General features: G+C 39.3%; 1 protein-coding gene across 2 annotated transcripts in view; it reads right to left on the bottom strand.

The window, feature by feature from the left end:
- Positions 1–25,966, bottom strand: part of ITGA4 (integrin subunit alpha 4) — a 90,220-nt gene that overhangs the window by 5,623 nt on the left and 58,631 nt on the right. For both annotated transcript variants that reach the window (XM_007083914.3, XM_042994841.1), the window contains 8 exons: positions 22,029–22,178; positions 19,430–19,506; positions 8,071–8,221; positions 6,613–6,708; positions 5,847–5,926; positions 5,392–5,481; positions 3,001–3,091; positions 341–448 (listed from right to left, as the gene is read on the bottom strand). In XM_007083914.3, coding sequence (XP_007083976.2) covers positions 341–448; positions 3,001–3,091; positions 5,392–5,481; positions 5,847–5,926; positions 6,613–6,708; positions 8,071–8,221; positions 19,430–19,506; positions 22,029–22,178 — 843 coding nt within the window. The remainder of the gene's footprint in view (positions 1–340; positions 449–3,000; positions 3,092–5,391; positions 5,482–5,846; positions 5,927–6,612; positions 6,709–8,070; positions 8,222–19,429; positions 19,507–22,028; positions 22,179–25,966) is intronic.

The following is a 25,966-nucleotide window of genomic DNA, read 5'->3' as shown; positions in this document are numbered from 1 at the left end:
TCATCAACATAAGAATATTATTTTTTTTTAAAAAAAGGCTGAAATACTGATTTTCCAACAGCAGCCTCAAGATTTATAGAGAACTTCACCAACAATTACTTCCACAGGGCCATTTCACAAAGAAAACGCACTGAAGATGGTAGAGCAGAGTTCTGTTCTATACCGTATATGTCAAATGCGGAAGTCCCTACGACCTGACAGTTCTATGTAATGTATAACACTCAAAGTATATTCAGTAATTGCATGATGCATTCACAGCTTACAGTGGGACTCAAACACGTTAACAGACATATCCATTTTAGCAATATTACTTAGGTTAAAGGAAGGAACCCATTTTTACCTGGACATCCAAAAGGTTGAACAGCTGATCAGTTTGGGGGGCAAAAGAATTTGGTACCATTATTTCCACACTAACATTTGGAGCCATGCTATGGCCAGTGTTGATAACCTGATAAGGAGGAAAAGTTTTTCTTTTAGCAACTTAAGAATATTTTTCATAAACATAGGTACAGATATCAATGATTTTTCAGGGGGAGGCATGGGTTTCATGCAACATTTATAGTGCTGGTGGTTTGCAGTTGGCAGTTGCATAGCAAAAGGAGACAGAATATCCATATCCAGAACTTTAAAAATGTTTGCTAATAATTTATTCATTATTCCTAGCCCTCTCCTTGATATTGATTAGGCCGAAACGCCCAGGCTGATAATTATTGCAGAAATAGTCTAAAGAAAAAGACAACAGCATACATTTGTATGGGACATTATGTGTCTAAAAAAACCATGATCTATTGATCCTCACAAGCGTCCCATGAGGTGAGCTGATGTTTTATTATCCTCCAGCTCAGGAAAAGTCTCAGAGATGTGAATGATGTGCCTAAGATGGTTAAAAAGTGACAAGAATTAGGACCAAAACTCAGGTATTCTAATTCTCAGTCTTATTTTCACAAAATCACTTTGTTGAGAGGATAATCATCATCACAGTAAGCGAATAAGAATATATTTTAGTTCAGGGTAATGATGCTGCTGATACACTCAGAAAATCAGAAGGGGGTAGGTTATTGGGTTTTAATAGTAATGCACATCTAGCCTTTTAAGAATAACGCGTGGTGGGGCACCCGGGTGGCTCAGTGGGTTGAGCATCCAACTTCGGCTCAGGTCATGATCTCATGGTTCGTGAGTTCAAGTCCCACATTGGCTCTGGGCTCTGTGCTGACAGCTGAGAGCCTGCTTCAGATTCTATGTCTCCTCTCTCTCTGCCCATCCCCTGCTTGCACTCTCTCTCTCAAATATAAATAAACATTAAAAAAAAAAAAAAAAAAAGAATGCATAGGTATGGGGCACCTGAATGGCTCAGTCGGTTAGGCATGTGACTCTTGGTTTCAGCTCAGGTCATGAGTTCAAGCCCCATGTCTCTTTCTGCCCCTCCCCCACACTTGCTCTCTCTTTCTCTCTCTCTCAAAATGAATGAATAAAGAATAATGCATAGGTAGATGATATTTCTTTATTGATAAATCTCGGGATTGCAGCTCCCTGAAGAAGGAAATTGGGCCAAAATAATTGCCATCTGGGCGTGTAACTACGGAACCAATACAATATCTGATGTTCCACAGAATCTGAATGAAACAGCATCACTCATAGATCTGCAGTAATCTTTAGAATGCACATGACCTAGAAGAACAAACGTGTACCTGGCCTATGAAAACTGCTAGGCCCTGGAGGCACAGGGCACTTGCAAAAGGCAGTTTCAAGCAGTGGGTAACCAGCACTGCCCAGACCCTCAGACGACATCTTCCTCATGCCTGCAAATGATCAGTCTAACCTAAAATATTCTTCACCTTTCTTTGCCTAGTAATGTTGAGACCTTTAAGAACATTTTCAAACTTGGCACAGCCTCACCAAACCTAGAGATTCAAAGTACCTCCAGTCCCAGTCACTCCACTGCAATTTAACTGGAAAAAAAACTATTAATTATAACTTAATAAATAGACCTTCTAGAGTTTAGCGCAGTTTCTGTTTTAGTTTAACAGAGCACAAACTCCCACTGGGCTCTGACAGGAGCATTTCTTGGGACTTCAAAGTGGAGAGCTATATTTTTCAACACTGATGTATATTAGTATAACATAAAGTTGGGTATACGTAGACTCAGTAGGATTCCAAGGTCATTCTCTAAATCTGAGGCAGGGCCCAGGAATTTGCATTTTGAAAAAGCACCTCAAGTGATTCTGATATCCATTTTTAAAAGCACTGCCTTACCAAAAAAAAAAAAAAAAAAAATGGCCTTACCAAATATTAATGTACCTAAATCTAGACTCACTGACATTCTATAGATTGTTCTATGGCTCTAAGAATGTTTGGGCAGTGCTTTTGGTTCAAAAAATATTTTTGTGGCCATTATCTCCAATTATCACCATCCATGATGCATCAAAACTTTGTTTGACAGTAAACATTAAAAAGTTTCGCTTTATATTAATATGTTTGGATAATGATACTCTTTTTAAAAAGATTATTTAATGAATGACACATCACTTATAACAGGCCATCTACCTATGGCCTAAAAGGCTGACCAAGCAGATCTTAAATGGAGATGCAGGAGGTAAGAGCTTCCTTTACTGGGTAATGTCAGCGCTTATATAAAAGCTTGAATCAAGAAGAGAGTTCACGGATTCACACCTCAACCTATCCTGATCTCTGTGTGCATCTTGAGTGGATGCAGTTCCTCCCATAACTTTGTGTGTTTCAGCAGTTACCTCCATTCCTGTGTTTGCTCCTTCCCACTGCATTGTAAGGAATTGTGGGCTTCAGTAACAGGATAGAGATAAGGGTTGGGAGGGTGGCAGGGGGAAGCAAGAACCCAGGAGGAAAGTCCATGAGTAACCGTGCTGCTGTCAGCCATGGGGGTCCTGGGCTGAGGGACATCACAGCATATGATGTCCTCTGGAGGATACAGCAGGAACAAGCTCTCAGTTTGTTACAAATATCCCAACAATCAACTTCTCTTACATGAAAAGTGAAGTTCATTTTCTCTGACATGCATGTTTCAGGCTCATTTTCTTCCTTTGGTCCATACACAAATGAAGTTGGGTTTACAAACCTGAAAGAAACAAATTCAAATTTGATTTGTCTTACTTGATGGGGTATTATCAACAGTCTTTCTCTTTGGTCTGGATTATTGCATCTCTCTTAAATATGGCATTTAAGACTATATTCCCAACTACAGATGCCTCCTAAGCACCACCGAATATTTTTGGTTTCTTGGTAAGGTAAGAATTTAGTGAAATGTAATGAAAGCAGAAAGCTATGTGCTCTTTCTCACTAATATCCTCTGTTTGTCTTCCCAGCACTGACCATTCCTTTTCTCTTAGTTCTCAAATGATTCACATCAATTTGACAATTAGGAGACAAATTCTTAGCTTTTCCCTACAATTCTATTATCTTCCTATAAATCAACCTATTTTACCTATTTTTGAGTTCTTTTTTTTTTAAGTTTCATTATTTGGGAGGTGGGGAAAGAGAGTGAGTGAGTGAGTGAATGAATGAATGAATGAATGAAACCCAAGCAGGTTCCTCACTATCAGTGCAAAGCCTGACATGGGGCTCAATCTCACAACTGTGGGATCATGACCTGAGCAGAAATCAAGAGTCAGACGCTAAACTGACTGAGCCACTCAGGCGCCCTGGAGTTCTTTCTATAATCCAATTCCTGCTGGCTATTTGTAATGAAACCCAAGGTAGGAGAACAGTTCAAACGTCAGTAAAGTATGGTCAACTTTTTGGTTAAGAATACAAGGTTGTCATTCTTTTGCCTGTGATTAGACATATACATCAGTAGTGGACTTTAAGAAGTATTTTTCTTGGGAATCCCAACTCTAGCAGTTGCCCTCATTTGTCAGCTAATGTGAAGTAATACACGTTAAAGACTGGTTACACAGAAATACTGAAATGCTATAGATTTAGGCAGTTTTATACTCAAAGAACATTTCTTGCCCAAAATCATACGTAGAGGACACTCCTCATAAGAGGATCAAGAAAAGGAGGTGAGAGATGAGGCTTCAAAACCAGGAATATGCCATCAGCTCTTCTCTGCTCCCCACTGACTCACTAGATTCTCTCCTGAATGGCTTCCTCTTTCTTCTGCTTGTTTTATCTCGCAAACTTGATACTCTATATTTTCAGTTGCAGACACCATTTTTATTAAAAAAAATTTTTTAATGTTTATTTTTGAGAGAGACAGAGCATGAGCAAGGGAGGGGCAGAGAGGGAGACAGAATCTGAAGCAAACTTCAGGCTCTGAGCTGTCAGCACAGAGCCCGATGTGGGGCTCGAACTCACAAGTCATGTTCATGACCTCAACCAAACTTGGACACTTAACTGACTGAGCTACACAGTGCCCCATCATTTTTTCTTTATATAATTACATATCATCTCTACGGGTGATTAAAAATGATTGGCGATGGTTTTATTTACAGCAACAAGAAAAGCTCATCAGTCCGTGTGTTTGGTACCTCCTATCTTCTATTCCTTTAAAAATAATGGTTTTAAAAACTAATAGCCTGAGTCATTTCCAATAAAATCACAAAAGGTTTTCTCAATACCCCTTAAATCTTTTTCCATACATTTCCTTCTTGATCTGAGGAGGTCCACACAATCAGTCACTAACATTGCGGGGAACCAGTGAATGCTGGCTCCGAGGCCACAAGTGAGAAACTCCATAATTTATGGGTATGGAGAGTGGACAGGGAACACCTTGCAGCTGGCTCTCTCATAACTCAATCGTTTTGGCACAGAAGTAGATGTGGGCTCTGGAGAGTGGTGATTTGACCAAGCTTATGCTTCTCTGAACTTCACGCTTGCCATAGCCACTGAGCTTGATTCATTCCAATTGAATGCTGCCCCACACTGGGGCCCCTGGCCTGCACAGCATAAAACTGAAAGGTTGGGCATGACCTGCTAGAGGCTTATGGGACTTTTCCAATAATAAATCTCCAATTGGGTGCTAGTTTGAAGAAGTCTCAGTAATGATTATAGAGTGCATGAAAATAACGAACAGATAAGCAAGGGAATGCAACACTTAAGGTCTGGGCTAAGGGACAGAAACAGCATAGGATCTTTCCTTAAAAAAACTTAAATATATTTTAGACCAATAATGTAAGAAGAAACAGAATTTAAAATCTGCTTTCCAGGTTCCTGGGTGGCTCAGTCAGTTAAGCATCTGACTCTTGATTTCAGCTCAGGTCATGATCTCGTGGTTCGTAAGACAGAGCCCTGTGTCTGGCTCTGCACTGATGGCGTTAAGCCTGCTCATTCTCTCTTTCTCAAAAATAAACCAACATCTGAAAAATGAAAAAATAAAATCAGCTCTCAGCTTTATAGGAGGCCTTAGTATTTACTTACCCATGAACAGATAGCATGACTTCATACTTGAGAGGTATTGCTAAAGTCACTTTGTTACGCTTCAGATTGTCCATTTCTCCTTCATTTGCACTACAGAAGCAAACAGAAGACACCCTGTTAGAATCCATCAAGCATAAAAATCATCTTCAGAGAGAACTAATCACATACCATGTATACCTAATATACTTGGAGGCTTTGGGGAGTGGAGAAAAAAGCAGATGCAGTAGTAAGAAATGTTTATGACAGGGTTGGCAAAAATTTGCTCCCATTATTTACAGTGTTATTTGCTCCACAGACAGATTTTTTTTTTCCTTAGATCACACAAGCAAAATTTTCTCCGCCAGACAATGGAACACAGCTCCAATGATTCTCCCTAACTCCCCCGCCCTACCGACACCCTAAAGTCAGGGGTCCATTTCCTTTAGCACAATTCTCTTTTTCACAATGAAACGTACCAGGTGGCATGCACTGTGATGTTGAGATCCTCTTCTGCTCTGCTGAGTGAACTCCCATCCAGGAGAAAGCTAATATCTATCTGTAAAACGCAGAGAGGGACATGCCCATTTTTTTTAAATGTAGAAGTAGTATTTTTTATAATCTGAATTTTAATTTCCCTTAATGTTTATGGTCTGTGGAATGCAGATTTGAGACTAAGTTCTGGAAGCACAGATTACCCCTCTCTTAGGCGGTGGGCTATGGGGACGCTGTTGGGTTTGTGGCAATTTTAAAGCACCAGCGTTTCCACAAGTGACACTCAGAGACAAAGCCGCCTCTAAATGTAAAGACAGGCAGGTCCAGACTGACAAAATTAGAGATGCTTTAACAACTTGAGTGAGGACTCTTGCCAGTAACACCTTTTTGTATAGCAGAGGTAACATGCCTGGCAGATAGGACCACCTGGGGTGGAGAGGGGTGGGGGGAGTGTTGGAGAAGGGTGAGACAGGGTAGCAGAATCCTGATCCACACATTCACATGCCCATCTTGACACAAACATGTGCCCCCGCTTTTTAAAAAATTTTTTTTTTCAGTGAACATTGCCAAGAATATAAACACAATCTCAAAAATCTCAAGCCCAGTTGGTTGGAGTTTTATTTCATCATTTAGCTGCTTGCTCTAAGCAAATAAATAATAACGGTAAATTTTATATTTGCATATGGCATAAACATGGAAGAAATAGAAAATATTTTATATTCATGTTAGTAAAACATGCTAAATGCTTACCCTTGATAGGTGATCTACATATATATATCCAACACTGCAGTCGAGTTTTACTAAGCCAGCACTGTCTGTTACTTCACAGTTTATTTGTTTCTCTTCCTAAAAGGAAAAATGAAACAACTGGCTTAGGTAAGAAGGAAACCCGAAGTTTATAACATATGTTAGAAAATGGTTTTTTAAAAGAAAATCATCCCTGAAGAATTTGCTCTCCTGGAAGACTTTTTTTTTCTGTTTACTTTGGGGATAAATAGAAATAAAAATAAAATTTATAAATATGTAAATAAAAATTTATAAATATGTGTGTACATGGGTACACATATATTGGTATATTTTAATACTCATGTAAATTTTCCACAGAATACTTCCTGGACCTGTAGCTTTCATCCCTGTTTGTATTGTCTATTTAATTCAAGATCCAGTTCCTTGAAAAACCTTGAAGCAAGGAATTAAGGAAGTCCATATTTCATTGGCCCTCTTGTCTGAGATGTGAGAATGTGACAAAGTATATAATTGTAATAACGGTCATCACAATTAGATATATATAGTCAAATATTCAGAGAAATGTATATAAATATACACTGTTAGCTATATACTGTAGATGTATATACACTAGACATGTATATATACTATATGTACTATATATACCATATAACATATCACATACACTGAATATTTGACTTTTCTCTCATACTATTGCAAATAGGCTGCCGATGCTCTAGAGAAAAGGGTAACTTATTTCTGAGGAGTCAAAGACCTCTCTACATGTCCTTGGTTTGAAGAGATGGCCTCTGGATAAGAGAGGAATACATTTGCTAAGGGATAAGATAGGCATCAAGAGAGAAAGTGACAGGCTTTTCCCTTTGAAATCAACCTTATTAATGCCTGGATGATGGATTTAAGTGTTGACGATTGAGGCATGGTGGTAAGAACAGGTCTCTAGGTGCTTCAAACTCTTGTAGGAAAAGAGAAATTGCCTGTGATCTGGTTGGCACCAAGATGTCAGAATTTGTGGAAGACTGCTGGTTGTACAGTATTTGTTGGAAGTTCTTTGGGAACAATACTGAGCATGTGAACTTAAAATGAAGAGCAGTAACTATGGGAGCCCAGCTTAGAGGACCAATATTGCCTGTGCAGGGACCCCAGCCAAGAAGAGCAGGATCGTAGCACCAAATGAGCATGTCATCTGTGAGAAAAGCAATGGCACCCGAACAGCTTGCTTGGACAATTGGACAGTTGCGTCTCTCACACAGTAGCATTTGGAAGCAGGAAGCTAACTCTTTTGATCTCAGATCCCAAGGAACTTGTCATTTTGATCAGGAGCATGAACGAAGTGTCAAAAATCAACGGAAGCTTGAGTGATAAGTCTGCATCTACCCCAAATATTTAGGCATAACATTGATGAAATGGAGTATACCATTTACACTTTAAAAAACGAATGCGACTGTGGTTTTTGAAACTTACCAGATCTAAAATCTTAACGAAGTAAAGACCAGAGGGGAGTCTGATGTGCAGAGTCGTTTCGTACGCATCATCTCCAGCATTAAACAAGGACACGTTCAACATCAAGGTCTTCATACTTCCAACAACAAGATAGGTCTTATTTTCATGTGGCCTGAAAATTGATGTTAATATTTAGTTCTTGTTTGGGAAATAAAAATCCCATCTCCTCGTTTATCCTGAACATACAATACTAATTTAGAAAAACACCATGGGGAGATGATCTCACGCAAGTAGATGCAAATTCATGCTCGAAAGAACTCAATTTCTCATGTTTCAGATAAATTCAGCCAACTATTACCCAGGAAGTTTGTTATTTTTAATTAGTTATAATTAAGCAAATCTGCTTTACATTTTCTGTTTCACTTCTTCTATACTTTAACAGATTTTTCTCATATTTCACAGTATTTTTTTTTCCAAAAGTGAAGATGTTTATTTCTTTTCTTTCTTTACCCTTGGAAAGACACTGAACTAGCTGTTGCCCAGACTGAAGGGGGAAATGGGGAGTAGTAGGAGAAAAGGAGAAGAGAGAGACTACCTCCACCAAAATAGAGGATGTTTTGGTGGAATGAGCACAGCCCATGAAAAGGACCTCTAGGCCCAGCAAGTGGGTGCCACTACAGTCTGTCGCACTACCTTCAATGTCTTAAGGCAGGCTGGCTACTTCTACCAATAACCAGACCAAGTTAAACACAGAACTGCAGCCATGCTTCATCGTCCCATGAACTGGAAAGAGAAGGTTGCTGTGAATCTAGACATAGGTGTGAGTGAGTTCAAGTTCTGGTTCTGGCCTAATTCTTTTGGGTTATAGGAGGTCATTTAGCATTTTTAAGCCTCAGTCACCATCTGTAATAGTAATAATTACTACTCTGAAGGTTTGGCTCATGCACAGTCCACGAAATCCACAGAAAAATACCTTGATATATAAAAAACCTGAGGCTTAAGGAACTGATTCAAAGTATCACAGCAGGAATGTTCTAAAGTCTCAAGGTAAATGTCTGCACAGCCCAGTCTCTCTACCAATTAGAGAATTAGAAGAGTCAAAGAAAACTTGTACACAATGATTCTATAATCTCTCCTTAAAGACAGACATTCTTAGATATTAATTTTTAACCAGTGAAGGATGTGACCCAAGGCAAAGCATCAGGTGAAGGTAATCCTAACAATTAGAAAGGTAAATATTCACCTAGTACGAGAGAAAGTTTCCCCATGTTTACATTGTATCATTCTAATCAACATCTGTATAGAAGATTAGTGTTTGGATAAACTAAACATATAGTCTGCATTTAATAGTTATTGCTGAATTGATTTCAAACAAACGGTATCTGGGAACAGAGTTTAAGGACAGGTTTCAAAATTTATTCTGTGAAGACACATGAATGATCAACTGTAATTGAAAGCTCCTATATAATCATGATATTCATTATTCCAGATACAAAAATAAATTCCCACCCTTATAGAGCATATATAGTAAAGGACAGATGTATAAACAAAATTTAAACAAATATTATAAATACATGGAAGGGAGTTGTGAATAAGCAGCTCTGGGAAACCAAGGCAGGAACCACTTTTGCCTGAGGGTAGCAAAGGCATGTTGCTTCTTTTTTTTTCTGCCATTCTGATTATTTAGATTTAATTTTGGGAGTACTTTTTTTTTTTTTTTTTTTAATATAAAGGTATGAAAACTTCATGATTGAACATGACTTAATGTGGATTATACCCTTAACTGATTTCTCAAGTCCTCCTTATCCAATCCAGTTTTCACACTGCCAGGGAGGGTCACTTTACAGAAAGCAAACTGAGAAACTTAACAGAAACCCATGGGGGAGGGGAAGGAAAAAAAAAAAAGGAGATTAGAGTGGGAGAGAGCAAAAGTATAAGAGACTCTTAAAAACTGAGAACAAACTGAGGGTTGATGGGGGGTGGGGGGGAGGGGGAGGGTGGGTGATGGGTATTGAGGAGGGCACCTTTTGGGATGAGCACTGGGTGTTGTATGGAAACCAATTTGACAATAAACTTCATATATTGAAAAAAAAAAAAAAGCAAACTTGATAACGTCATAGGCCCACTTAATGTCCTTCAGCGCCTTCAAGACAGAGTGCTAACTTACTAGCACAGCACATGAGGCCTCACTACTCTGCACAACTCATTCCTTTGCTTGAGCCATACTTAACTGCAAACAGGTATCTAAACACCTGCATTCTGTACCTTCTGTGAAGCTCTCTCTCTGCCTTTAACACCTTCCCTCTTCACATCTCTGGGTGATTTGGTCATGTTCAAGACTCAGTGAAGTGTCAGTGTTACTAGTTCTCAGAAGTTTTTCCCGTGGATTCTCAGTGCTAACCCCTATCACTCAGCACTGCATTCTCTCTAACAGAAGCAGCTTCTCCCTCTCCCAAAGCACACTGGGCACCCCTATAAGGAAGTATTTTCGCATGGTTTGGCTTTTGTCATCACTAGAATAAGTTCTCCTAGACAGAAGATGCTAAATCATGATTACCACTGTTTTCTCAGAGCCTGCAAACATAACTAGTGTTCAAAAAATATATGTGGTATACAACTGTATCAAACATTTAAAAAGGACTGGGTAACACTAAAGAAAAGAGTGGAGAAAATGCTGGATACATGTTTGTAAAAAGTTCATTAACTCATCATGATAAATTCTACCAAGTTACAGTCATGGTTCTGTGTTCTGTGAATTCTAAGTGTTTCATTAAGTAAACATCTACTACATTCACATGATCTGTACCCCATCACACAACTGACATTGTAGTGGCAATACAATTGTTGAATTGACCAATACATTAATGGCAAGATCAATACTGGAAAGAGTATGATTTTTGAGAATTATTTTTATGAACCTTGGAATGGGCCAATTTTAGACACTTCTCCGTACTCTTTAACTTCAAATGGTATAGCTCTAAGAAGTTAGACAGTTCACTTATACCTAAAAATTCTTCCCCTCTCATCCTGATTTTTTCATTTTACACTTACTTATCACGATAGTACAAAGAGAAAAATATGCATATCCTAAGAGCACAGCTCAGTAATTTTTATAAACTGAATGCACTGAAGAAAGGAGCACCCACATCAAGAAGACATATTAACGGCAGAAGAAATAGGATATTCTGCCCCCTCCCTTCCAGTTATTGTCCCCACCCATCATCTTCCTTTTATTAGTATCGACTGGCTTTGCCCAGTTTTTTATTTCATGTAAGTGGAATCACAGAGAATTTTTAAGTATCAGGCTTTCTGTACTTAAAATTTTGCTTGTAACATTAATTTCTATTGATGCATGGAGTTCTAAATTGTTTATGCTCACTGGTGTATACATTGCAGTTTGTAAATATACCACATTTTATTTATCCATTCAATTATCATTGGGAATTTGGGCAGTCCTAGTCTGGAGCTATTACAGTCTTCTGGTTAACATATAAATATAATTCTTTTGGGTTAGTCTGTCTCTGAGCAGACCGCTATAGTTTGTTAATCCAGGATTAACTCTTGAAAATCTCCAAATCTGGTTAAGTTTGGCAGCCATCTTAAATTATACCAAAAAACTATATTTAATAAAATATAGGGAACTATAGTGTATCAATAAATAAAAAAATGTACCACAGAACTATCATGTAAAAAGCCAACATCCCATAGAGTACGGTTTCAAAAACTGCCTACAGGCCAAATTTGGGCCCGTCTGGTTCTGTAATAAAGGTTTACTGAAATATAGCCATCCTCCTTCATCTGTGGCCACTTCTGCACTATGATGGCAGAGGTGAGTAGCTGAGACAGACCTTTGTCCCACAGGGCCTAAAGTATTTACTATCTGTCCCTTCACGGAAAAAGTTTGCTGGCTGTACCACAGACCAACCTGACTGAGAAATACCACTAGTTTCAAAATAAGCATACAACATAATAGGACTATATTTAAAATCTGCATTATTCTGGCAATAACAAAGGCTTTGTTATTTCGGATGGCATCAGATGCAGCATCAGAGAAAACAATGCCCCAGACCTCATAATTCCTTGGTTGGTTCGGGAGACATTGAGGAGAAGGGAATGAGGAACATGTTCATACGTAGCATCTCTAGTTTCTAACCCCTGGGTTTGAGAAGTTGGAGCTTTTCTGCAAGGATGTGTATCAACTAAACAAAACAGTCACTCTAAACCATGGCTACCATTCAGGTGGGAGAATGCCACTCTGTGGCAGCAGGCTCCATTTTTCCCACCATCTTAGGGAATGCCTGTGACTGATCACTCTTATGGCGTAAACCTTTACATTACGTAAGTACACGTCTGCTTGGTGGAGCTGTTAGAGGGCAGAGAGGGAAGGTGGGAGAACATGGCTGTCCTACATTACCCCCCACTGCTCTACAGTCCCGTCACAACTACAGGAGCCTAGGAGGTTCTAAAAGTAAACTTCAGCTTGACATTAAAGTTTAATTAAGACTTGTAGAAGAGCTGCCTAGAAATAGACATTTATAAAATATTCTGGCTTGTACCCAAAGCATTAGTCACTGAACACCTTTGGGAAAGAAGTTGGCACTTAGACAAGCAACAGAAGGTGAAAGTACTGCATAAGCAGCTAGGTTCCAAGACAACAGCAAATTAAAGAGAAACACAATGTTCCCATTTCAGCGGCTATACTCCTGGTTTATTTTCCATTTTTAAGCTATTTTGCCACATTACCATAATTACAATTCTACTCTTTTTTTTTAATATACATCTTACTGTATCTTGATTCATTAACAAGGTGCCGTCAGAGAGATACCCACCAGCTTTTTATGTGAGACATAATAAAGGACCAGGTGCACATCTGGAAGTGCGACAAGGCTGAACCAGAGCTTTCCCCGGGAATCGTAGCTCATTCTTCATTAAAACATGCATAATGCACACTTGAAATTTACAAAGCAGCCGAGAACCCACATAATTTAAACAAATCAAGGTACTGTGTACATACAGAATCATAACTTAATAAGTGAAAGAGGAAAGATAGAAAAATGATGTATTTCAGCACGAGGCTCTGTTTTCCCTGAGTATTATTTTATTTTATGAGAAATCCTCCTCAAGTCTTAGTATAATGAATGCAGTTTGCCTTGATAGAATGAATTAATGCTTCATAGCTAATGTGTTTTTAATCAAGATGTTAGAACAAAATCTAATTGTAAACTGATAATGTACTTGTGTCAAGGTACAGGACTCATTTATTTTTGACAAAAACCTAGCCTGCAGCAAGTGGCCTATAGGTCCATGTGACAAATCATCCTCTTTTTTTCTTTACTACTGACTTCAGGAAAAAAGAAAATACTGGAAAATTCTCATCAACCACAATATATCAGTTAACTGACATTTAAGAAGATTGCATTTGAATAGGAGCAAACTCATTGATGTCCCAAGAGGTACAGCCTAAGAACACAGATTGGAAGATACAGTTAGTAATTAGCATGTTTTCATGTATAAAGCATGTAATTCATCTTTCTAAAACTCTGAGATCAGTGAAGCATATATTCCTACCATCTCCTTTTTAAAAACAGACAATTTTGTTAGACTTGCTCTTTTGGAGACAAACAGCATAGTGGCAGATGCTGTGCATTGCCCACTGTCCACCCAACAGTAATTTTCCTTCTTAGCTGCTAGAAGAAGCCCAGATTATTCAGGCAGAAGGCTGTATTCCATTGAAATTGCAGAAGAGAAGCCCCTAGTTTAGCTTCAGGGAATAAATTATGATTGATCTAGGATGGTCATGATGATTCCATTCTCCTTCCACCAGGACAGATGCAGGGATGAGCATGTGACAAGGTCTCAATCAGAAGAAGAAATCTGTAAAGATGCTTCCCTTCCTAGAAAGGCAGCCTCAAGTGGACCCAGAATTTTACTCTTGCCCCTTTTCTCTTGTTGGGAATCTAGGTGCTGCTACGGCCATGGGGTGACCGTGAGGGAAAAGCCGAGAGAACTAGAAAGATAACCATGCATGTCCCCATTTTGCTAGCTGCCCATTTAATCTGCAGCCACTTTCTGCTTTATTTATTTTTAATATTTATTTATTTTGGGGAGAGAGACAAAGCATGAGCAGGGGAGGGGCAGAAAGAGGGGGACACAGAATCTGAAGCAGGCTCCAGGCTCTGAGCTGGCAGCACAGAGCCCAACGCGGGGCTCGAACTCACAGACCGCGAGATCATGACCTGAGCTGAAGTTGGATGCTTAACCGACTGAGCCACCCAGGCGCCCCACCACCTTCTGCTTCTTATGCAAAACAATTAAGTGCCTTCCTTGTTTAAGGCACTATTCATCAAGTATCCTTACTTGCGTGAAAAGCATTCCTAACTGATATGAATGCACTTGCTCAGGAAAAGCTACACCACTTGCCTGGGACACATGACTGAGGTAGACAAGGGAAGCAGTGTCATTTGTATCAGTAATCTATATGAAAGGCTGGATTTGAAACAGCCTATGTGATGGCTAATACCTGCTATTAGATTTGTGATCTTGAGAAAACCATCCTTGTTGATCATTTTGCAGTGCAAGCCCATTTGATTGGAGTTTATTGTCCTGAGAATTTAGACATTTGGGGGAAGCCTCCACTTAATGAAGACATGAGACAGAGTGTGCCTGTGTGCTATATAGTTTGCTCTAGGCAGTCTGCTACCACAGTCCTCACAACTCATGTTCTTTACTGAGGAAATAAATGCATTTAGCTAAAGCAGGTTTCTAGCTCTGAGGCACATGAACACCGTTAGTATCAGTGGAGTTATATTCAGGGGAACGTATAGAACGAGTGGTCATGTGTGCTTACTATTACCAACAAGGGAGAGGGGACTTTTAGGTGAGAGAGGCATATTTCTGTCTGATAGCATAGAATTTGTTATAATGCAAAGCAATTTTCAGAACCCTTCATTGTGGGCCTAAAAGTTAATTAAGAGTTTTCATTTGAAAATTTCTCAAGTTATCATTTACCTAACAGAAACAGCCTGTAACTTTCCTAGTTGGTACAAAAGATGTGGGACTTATACCTTACACTGGCATCCTTGCCACCTCAAACCTCGTGAAACTAACAACTTCTGACCCAATCAGTGGCTTTCTTGGGACATAAAGAGACATTAAACTTTGGGCAAATAACCAGTACATATGTGGAGAATGTTTAGGATTCTTTGGCACTATTTCATTTTATCACCAAACTAAAACTTTTTTTTTTAATTAAAAAATTTTTTTCATGTTTTTTTTTATCATTTGAGAGAGAGAGAGAGAAAAAGCATGTGCAGGTGACCCAGAGAGGGTCAGAGGGAGGAGAGAATCCCAAGCAGGCTCCTTGCTGTGAGTATGGAGCCTGAGGCAGGGCTGGATCTCACAAACTGTGAGATTATGACCTGGGCTGAAATCAAGAGTCAGAAGCTTAACTGACTGAGCCAACCAGATGCCCTAACTTTATTATTATTATTTTTTAATCAAAGGCTGTACGTATGCCAACAGCAGTGTTATCAACAATAACTGTTAGGAACCTTTATGTATTCCAGGCTTTGTGCTATGCCCTCGGTTTGTATCACTGCATTTTATCTTAAAACAACCTTGTAGAGTAGGTATGATTTTACTTTCTTATCAATGAGGAAAGAGCTTTACAGAACTGATAAGGCTTCTCTAAAAAGGTCATTCAGCTAGTAAATGGTAGATCCACTTGAACCAGGTTAGACTCTGAACCTGAAACTCAACTACAACATCGCTGCCCACATTTTAGTTTGGTAAGAAACACTCGTAGCCCTATGACTACTGAACATGTCTGGCCTGGCACCCATAGATTCCTATTTGGATGGTGTGTGGCCTGGAAAACTCCATTTCTCATAAGCATTACAGGTGATTCTCATAAAGGTGACTCAAAGGCCACACCTTCAGAAACACTGCCTTATACTTCCCTGGCTGCCGTTTAAAATCACAATAAACTTGATAGATTTCAAGAAAAATGATCACTTCAAATTAAAAATGTAAAGTAGGTAATATAATTTATTGTGAGAGAATATCTTAATTCAATAAGATGTACTTTCATTCTTCAGGAAAGAAGCATCCATGGTGATATTTTCACATAAACTTCAACGCCCCATTTTTTCATCGGCCAGAGTGGTTGCAGAGAAAGGTGACAAAAGGGACAATGGGAGTGTCTGATTTATGAAAATGAAAACATGACTTATTTATAGCTTAGATAAGCTTTCCCCCACACAGCTCTTCTTATCAAAGGCCGGTGACAGCAAAAACACTAAGAAAACTAAGCGTTTGACAAAGAAAATAAATACATGAATGGGAAGGTTGTAAATTATTCATCTAATAACTCAACAAAGGCACCACATTACATGCTGGGGTACAAAGTAGTTAGTAGTCATTGTTTTTGGGCTCTTTGAACAGCTAATCTGGATAATTTAAGTATAAAGTCCAATTATAAATCAAATAGGTTAGGGCTTCTTGGCCCTCAACTGTGGATGCTCAAGGCTATACTGGCATTGACTAAGTGAAAAGAATTAATTTATTCTCTGCCATATGTGATCCCACCCCAGCAGGGTACTCAACACTGTTTGTCAACCTTTTTACTCATTCCTATCCCATTTATCCTAACAGCTCGTTTGAATCTTTTCCCATTCCCTTCTAAAGTCTTTTCTCAAAGCCTTCGCTTTCCATACATAAACTCCCTTTATATCCTGGCCATCCATGAATTCTTTGCATTTCCCTTCCTTCAGCACAGAGCTTTCTTAGTCTATTGTCAAGCACCTTTTCACAATTTCTTAGCTCAGGGTAAGGAGAATCTTAACTTCTCTCTAAGGCAAACTCCTGCATCTGAGTCTGACCGCATTACATACTGTTTCCTTAGGCCCTTGCTCTGTTCTCAGCAAACATCCATTAGTCACCTGTAGCATTCCAGGCACTGTGTTAGACACTGGGAGCACTGGGATGAAAAGCCAGAAACCTGCCTTGATGCAGCTCACAGGATAGCATGGAGACAGACAGTAATGGTGGTGAGCCTAAGTGCAGTGGGACCAGGGTCACAGGAGGACTCGGGTTCGGGTAGCTGGAGACAAAGGGGGCTTTACCTAGAAAAGAGCTGAGATTTATAAGGTAAATAAGAATTAATCAGGTAGGTAAGTGGAAGAAACAAAAAGATACAGAGGCTCAGGGAAGCATGCAGGGCCAAGCAACTCTGAAGTATCCTGCCATCAATGGAAAAAAGTCCTGCAGCATTGCTAACAACATTAGGGAGTTTATGTCAGAAAGCTCACACTCTGGAATCACCCCAGGTGGAGGAACTAGAATACAAAACCAGAGGCCCAAAGGCCAAAAAGTGGGAAAGCCTGGTGATCCAGGGAGGATATTGAGCGCCCGGTTTGGAACAATAGTGGTAGAGATAGAAAAGTAGGACAGATTAACAAATACACCTTTAGGTGGTAGTATCACAGAACTAAGTAATTTATTGTGTTTCAGGGATAAAAGAGAAGAATGCAGGCTGAGCTCCAGGTTGTTGGCCTTGGTAACTATCTGTGTGTCATTGGTAGACAGTGACTGGGTCCCCAACAGGACCTGTCTTAGTGGACAGTTGCCAGTGTAGGTGTGGAACTCTGAGATACTGAGCAACAGCAGTGTAGACAGGCCAGGGGAGGTCACAGCTGTGGGCAAGATTACCCAGGGAAAATATGGGAGTGTGAGAAAGGGGTGAGAGAGAATGGTCCAGGAACCCAGGAGAGCCAAAAGCATGGATCCTCCAAAAACAACTGAGAAAAAGCTAGAGAAGTAGGAGCAGAAGGCGAGTTCTATGGCAACATGGAACTTAACGCGAAAGATGTGCAAAAGGTAAAGTGAGCGGCTGTCAGATGTTTCAGAGGAGAGTTCAGGTCGAGTCTGAAAAGTGCCCCCTGGTCTTAAGGACATTTCTCTCTTGGATTTAGTCTTTCCTCTGCCTTCGACCCTCATGCGTGTTCATGTTTTTCCATGATTAAATAAATACCAGATTTCATCACTACATAAAAATTCTTCAGTTGAAACTACTCGTCCCCAGTATATTATTTTTCCCTTAAGACCTGACTGCCTACTACTGCAATGAAATTCCCATCTCACAATTTGCCAGGGACAGCCATTCTCACCCGCCAGTCCCGTTCTAAATGCCAATTCCCATGACCTTTCCTCAGGCATTGTGGTATCTGATCTCTCTACAAAATTTTACAGTATTAAATCCCTCTTTCTATATTCTCCATTGGCTATTTCACGATGGGTTTGGTTCTCTTCTTAGTTCTCCAAAGATACCTCTTCAGTTTCCCCCCAGGGACTTGCTATTCTTGTTAAGATCTTTAAATAAAATCGACTCCTCCCCAACTTGATCCTTAGTTCTTTTCTCTGAAATTCCCATCTCCATGCATCTCCCCACCCCCGAGCCCTGCATGCTCACAAACTGCTAATGGGGAGAAGACTTCCAAATACAATCCTGAACTAGATTTTCAAGCGGAAAGCTGCATACATGGAAATCGCACCAGATTCAACATGCCCCAATTAAACTTGTTTCCTTTCTATCCCTACCTCCACAAAATCGTTTACCGTTTGCCTGTCCTGCCACTGATTCCTCTTTCACTTCCTGTACACAGTGAGCCTTCAACCTAAGTTTAGATTCTCTCTCTCTGGTCCTCATTTCTCCTATCTTCCCTCTAGTACACAGAGCAATTTCCAAATAAGGTATTTAGACAGGATACAAAATTGCAGTGGCTTATTTCCCATGATAAAATAGTAAAAGCAAGCAACCTTTATCTAATTTTCGCTATGTCTTGTGTAGGCATTATTCTTGGCATGATACGTGTATTTTCTTTTTACTGTCCCCCCATCCATGAATTTAGAGAAGCAAAGTGGTTTATTCCCTTTCAAATGTGTCATATATACATTTAGGTATTTCTTTTGTTTTGTACATCAGTCTGACTTATGTAACCAGTTTGTGGATGATAAAAAAAAAACTAATCCTTATGTTAGTGGATGTTAGCCTGTTTTGCCACCTAAACTCTATTAACAGGCACTTACAATGTCTAAAACATAACTACAATAATGATAACCCAAGGCACAATTAAATCCTGAAATATCTCCTGAGTGGTCAGTAAAAGATTAAAACCTTGGTGCTCACATATTCTCATTCTTTCAAAAAGTGGTTAGCTCTGAGTATATATGTTCAGGGAGGGATATACAGACCTCTTCATCTCTCTCAGCAGAATGTTGTTCAATTCATTGAATGCCTCTAATCCCCAAGGATTAGTCTCTTCAGAACAGACAAGCACACACCCGTTACCCATCTCAGTGAGGAACAGGAAACTACACTTACTTAAAAAATCCAATTCTCCCAGAAACCTGTAAGTCAGCAGAGCAATTTTGGTGGGCACAAAATCTTGCAAAATTTATCTGGAAGTAAAACAGAACAGTGTTTTTTATGTTAGTTTAATAAGGAGGTATACTTCTATGCTTTTTTTTTTTTTTTTTAGAAAGAAATTGCCATCTGTGGTACACGAGAAAAGTGAAATAAAATTGATGAACACCTCATTTTGTCCTTTTTGGAGTTTGATTTGAGAATTAGTCACAGTTCCAATGACAAGTAACTGCAGGACTAAAAGGTACCAAGTTCTTCCAACACGTTAACATAAAGCCTAGATGTGTTAAATTGAAAGATTATTGTTTCTTCTACAATTGCTATAAAAAAATGAGTTTAAGCAGACTGAAGTAGTACCCTAGGTAGGTATTTAAAGCCTGTGCTGCCAGGGTGTCCTTCGCCGAATTCCTCTCAATTTGCTGGTGCTACTGTGCGATCCCACTTATGACTAAGAAGCATGGCATGCACTTTTCACAGGTGATGGGAGGTAAGCCTCCATTTAGTGAAAACAGCAAAATGTAGAAAGTTAGAAATTTTACTGGAGGACACCTGGAGCTAAATTAAATGATAGTCTATCCTAAGGGTTCCAGAACTTATTTAAGTCGGAACATTTTAATAGGACCCAGAGATACTAAGAGGTACGTGGGAAGACCTGAGGTCTAAGATAGAGGAAAAAGTGGAGAGAGATAAAAAGGAAGCTAAGAGGAACAGGTAAAAAGGGAAAGATGCTGAGAGAAATCCACAAAGTCAGAGAAGGAGCTAGGTTCATTAAATGGGAAATGACTAGCATGTTGTCAGATAGGGTGTCAGACCACAGACTACTTCAACCTGGGGAAGCAGAAGGGAAGTGTAAATCTTTCTCTAAATGATGAGGTAAATGTGATATTTTTCCTGCCACTTTTACTTGTAAAGCAGGTTGTTCGAAAAGTCAAAATGCAGGTTATTCTAATTTCTCTTTAACATTTATTTACTTTTGAGAGAGTGAGACAGAGCATGAGTAGAGTAGGGGCAGAGAGAGGCGGGGACACAGAATCTAAAGCTCTGAGCTGTCAGCACAGAGCAGGATGCGGGGCTCGAACCCACGGACCGCAAGACTATGACCTAGCCGAAGTTGGATGCTTAACCAACTGAGCCACCCAGGCACCCCCGAAAATGCAGATTATTCTAACATAACTATAAATTGCTAAGGTTTTGCCTTGTGTACTTACAATATTGAATTTTTCATTATTAAACATATTTAAAAATAGTTGATATTGACAACTGAAGTTCAAAAGAAGAGTGAAAACACTGATTTCCACAATTATATTCATAAGAGTATCAAGAAAACTTGCTCTTAAATTATGTTCATTTGATCTAGTATTCTAGAGAGCAATGATTGTAATCTTAAATATCTTCAGGTGACTTAAGGGCAATTACTCTAAACAGGATATGAACTAGCCCTTTAAATGTCAAAACATAAGAGACTCTTAAAAATTGAGAACTGAGGGTTGATGGGGGGTGGGAGAGAGGGGAAAGTGGGTGATGGGCATTGGGGAGGGCACCTGTTAGGATGAGCACACTGGGTGTTGTATGGAAACCAATTTGGCAATAAATTTCATATTTAAAAAAATAATAAATGTCACTTCTGCCTTTTACATTGTGTGCCATTAGCAAATGCTTTAAAACATGCCTCCAAACATCCTGTTGATGACACTGTTGGACAGTAAAGGTCCGAACAACTGGACTCCTGGGAGTAAACAATCTGCCAGTGAAATGGAGCTATTAGGGGATACACTAGAAAAAGCAGCCCACTGGTTAGAATGCAGGATCCATCTCAAAACGCAATGGGTCCTGGGATGTGGCTAAAAACCCTATAGTTGAATATGAAAAAGAAATTCCGTATGTATGTAAATGAGGAAAAGCCAGCAAAGGAACTTGACTAACAAGATATGAGTGTATCTGTGTGTAGGGTGACTGAGAGGAAGACAAAACAAGAGAGAAGGGGACAGAAAATGAAACAGAGGAGGATAAAGCTCATGAGTGTGACTCACTGTCATTGGGAGTGCTGCCTAGCAATATACTTTCCTCATGGGCCAGGTATCAAGGAGGGAAAATTAACATCTCATGTATATGGGAAGCCATTTCTTGAACTAAATGCATATGGAAACACACTCAGAGCTCAATATCCTAAAGGGAATATAAAAAGTAAAGAAAAGTGGAAAATAAGGCACAGCATAAATCTCTTTGTATATTAAGAAAATTGATTTAAAAAATTTTAAACAAACTGAGGGTTGGTGGGGGGTAGGAGGGAGGGGAGGGTGGGTGATGGGTATTGAAGAGGGCACCTTTTGGGATGACTACTGGGTGTTGTATGGAAACCAATTTGACAATAAATTTCATATATTGAAAAAAAAAAGGAAAAAAATGAGTAAAATGTTTAATGAGATATTAAAAAAAATTTAAAAAATAAAAAATTTTAAAGAATTCAGAAAGAGAATTCATTTCCCCAGAGTTATGCAACATTTCAAAAACTGAGTTATATGCACATAATGTTTGGAACAAAGGAAAATATTCTTACCGTTTTTTCAATTCTGTCTTTTTCTTTCTTTTGCTGAAGAATTGGTTGAAGTGGGGGGAATTCCTCTGTACTTCGTTTACTGATGACATGATGCCCAAGGTGGTAAGCAGCTTCAATCTGAATTGGGGTGAGGATGTCCCGCACATCTTTCTAAGGGAATACAAAACCATCAGTTAGAGATCAGAATAAGCATGTGAATCAAAAAACATAAAGCTCCTCTTTTCCTGCATTAAGGCCAAACATAGGAAAGGTAAACAAACTATTTACCCTTTCATCTAAATTGTTAAAATACATTGAATGTGGGTTTTTTTCCACATTCCATAAGCATTTATGTTTATTGGAAAAAAACACAAAAAGTGTAAAAATAGAAAAAAACCTATCCATCCTGTAATAGTTACATAGTTTTACATTTGGACATACTTTTGTGATATTTTCTTGGCATACTTGTCTTCACCTGACATTATATCATAAGCTTTTTCCATTACAAATTCTTTGTAAATCATTTCAAAGAACTAATCAACATTTTAGTCTATTTAACATTTCTGTGTAGCAGACCTGTAGAAATAAGAGATCTCTTACAATTTATTCAAGTTTTCTTTTTATATCTCTCAGTAACATTTTAATTCAATGTGATTCATTTGATTTTACATTTATTATTAAATATATCATTTTCTTTGCTATTCTTTGTGGAGCTTTTCCAATTATATTTCTAAATAGATTATAAATGGTATGTAGGAAAGTTATTTCCTGTATTTTCAGTTAGGCATCCAACTTCAGCTCAGGTCACGGTCTCACAGTTTGTGAGTTTGAGTCCCGTGTTGAGCTGTCAGCACAGAGCCTAGAGCCTGCTTCAGATTCTGTGTCACCCTCTCTCTCTTCCCTTCTTCCACTCATGCTCTATCTCTCTAAGATAAATAAACATTAAAAAGTTTTTAAATTTTTTTTATATGATTATTCACTAGCCTCCTCATTAAAAAAGAATATACTACAGAGGGAGTAGTCAGGATGGCATTGTAGTAGAGGGACCCTGGGCTAGTCTTGTCCCTTGAACACAGCTAGAGCAATATCAAATCATTTTGAACACCTAGGAAATCGATCTAGGGATTAAGAGAACAATCTTCATAATTTGAGGTATGAGGTGCAGAGACGTGAGGTGGGGGAAAGAAAAGCTATAGTGCCATGTAGGGTAGGAACCCTTTCTGCACAGGAGAGAGAGAGAGAGAGAGAGAGAGAGAGAGAGAGAGAGAGAGCGCGCGAGCGCGCAGGAGCAAGAGAGTGTGAGCATCCCATTTGGTTTAGGCAAAAAAAAGCATTCCCCTAAAACCAATGACTGGGGAATTGGGAGGAATGGACTATCACAAGTTTTTGCCAACATTAGAGCTCAAATTCTGAGGTTCTGGAAGTTCGTGCCATTCACCGGAGTTGATCTAGGAGGGTGTAGGTGCTCCTGGGGAGAAGGAGGGTAGAGGCCCCTGAGAGTGGACAGAGTGGTATGGGGATCCCCTGGGTTACTCTGGGAGACAACATTCTGCTTCCTGGAGTGCATTTGGAAGGATATATTTCCTAAGGACAAAAGACCTGGGTGGCACCTTTGAGTAGCCATTCAACAGCAGGGGATAGAAGCATGTGCAGAAGGTAGATAACTGGTTGCAGCTTTTCTCTGTGCTTCACCATAAACTCCAGGCACCTGCACAGCCCTGCAGCTGCTTTTCTGGGACAGAAAGTCACCAGGCACAGCACTGCAAGGCTCTACTCCAGAGAAGAGGAGTGTAATCCTTTAAGATTTAGAGTTTTGCAATAGCCAAATTATGGAAAGAGCCTAAATGTCCATCAACTGATGAATGGATAAAGAAGATGTGATTTATATATACAATGGAATACTACTTAGCAATGAGAAAGAATGAAATCTGGCCATTTGCAGCAACGAGGATGGAACTGGAGGGTATTAAGCTAAGTGAACTAAGTCAGCCAGAGAAAGACAGATACCATATGTTTTCATTCATATGTGGATCTTGAGAAACTTAACAGAAGACTATGGGGGAGGGGGAGGGGAAGGGAAAAAAAAAGTTACTAAACAGAGAGGGAGGGAGGCAAACCATAAGAGACTCTTAAATACAGAGAACAAACTGAGGGCTGATGGGGGGTGGAGGAGTGGGGAAAGTGGGTGATGGGCATTGAGGAGGGAACTTGTTGGGATGAGCACTGGGTGTTGTATGGAAGCCAATTTGACAAATTATACTAAAAAAAAAAAAAAAAAAAAAAAGATTTGGAGTTTTGAATCCCAGCCGCGCACTAGAACTAAAACACAGAAGAGCTGTGGTGCCAGGCATGTCAATGGCCCAGGCACAGACTGGTTGAGTGCAAGGATTTGATGGAAGTCTGGGCCACAGGAGGGGAGATTGTGTGCGTGTCTGTAAGGGTTTCCTGAACAGTGGCTGGTGAGAGCTCCCAGACCTGGGGACTAGAAAGCAGAGTAACACCATCTTCCCCCCTGCCTACCAGCGGGGTTGGACTTCAGTGAGCAACACAGTGCCCCCAGTGGAGGGTGGAGTCACTTATACCAAACCCCACCCCCACCCTGCAGGAGCATCTTTACTAGGTCAGCTCTGTGAGCCAGCACAGCCGGCCTCTCCCCCAGAGGACCAACGTAGACACTCCAACCAAGTCTACTGATCACAGAGTACTCTAAAGTATCAGTTTCAGTTCTGGTGGAAATAGGAGCAGGTGCTTCTTTTTTTTTTTTTTTTTTTTTCTTTTTCTTGTCTTTTTCCTCTCTTTTTTTTTGGAATCAGGCTTATAGTTTTTTGTTCCTTTTTTTTGATCAGGCTTTTTTTTTTCTTTTTTTCCCCATCTTTTTTAATTTTCTTTTTCTTTGGAATCAGGCTTATAGTTTTTTGTTTTCTTTTTTTATTCCTTTTCCTTTTCTCTTTTTCTGGATGAGGTTTTTTGTTGTTGTTGTTGTTTTTAAATCAGGCTTATTTTAACAAACAAATCAAAGCACACCTAGTTAAAGATCCAAACACTCCCTAGTGAAAGCAAGGAGGAACTCAGCAGAGGACTGATCTGGGAGAAAGCAGCAGAAGCATTTCACACCAGAAGCATTTCCTGAAGCACCATGCTCTAGACAGAGTATAATCCCTTCTTAATATAGCATTACACTTAGGAGCAGAAAACATAACAAGCTTTCATTAACACAAAAGACAGAAAACTAGATAAAATGACAAGACAGGGAATTCTCCCCCAAAGAAAGATCAAGAAGAAACACAGCCAGGGATTTGCTCAAAAAAGGTAAGTAATATATCTAAGTAAGAATTTAGAATAACAGTCATAAGAATACTAGCTAGGCTTGAAAAAAGCATATAAAACACCAGAGAAACACTTGCTGCAGACAAAGAGACCTAAAAACTAGTCAGGCTGAAACAACAAATGCTATAACTGAAATGCAAAACTGACTGGATGTGATTAAAGGATGGAGGAAGCAGAGGACTGAATAGGTGATATAGAAGATAAAATTATGGAAAATAATGAAGCTGAAAAGGAGAGGGAAAGAAAACTGTAAGATCATGAATACAGACTTAGGGAAATCAGTGATTCTACAAAGTGCAATAACATATGTATCATAGGAGTCCCAGAAAAAAAAAAAAAAGGGGCAGGAAAAAGGGATAGAAGGTTTATTTGAACACATTATAGCTGATAACCTCCCTAATCTGGAGAAGGAAATAGGCATTCAAGTCCAAGGGACACAGAGGATTCCACTCAAAATCAACAAAAACAGGTTAACACCATGACATATCACAGTGAAACCTGAAAAATATAAGGAAAATTCTGAAAGCAGTTAGGGACAAAAGGTCCTTAACCTTCAAGGGTAGACACATAAAGTTAGCAGAAGACCTGTCCACAGAAAGTTGGCAGACCAGGAAGGAGTGGCATAATATATT

This window comes from Panthera tigris, chromosome C1, assembly GCF_018350195.1.
Source record: "Panthera tigris isolate Pti1 chromosome C1, P.tigris_Pti1_mat1.1, whole genome shotgun sequence".
NCBI classification, from domain to species: domain Eukaryota; kingdom Metazoa; phylum Chordata; class Mammalia; order Carnivora; family Felidae; genus Panthera; species Panthera tigris.
The sequence above is the reverse complement of the archived record's forward strand: the minus strand, read 5'-3'. Positions and strand labels throughout refer to the sequence as shown.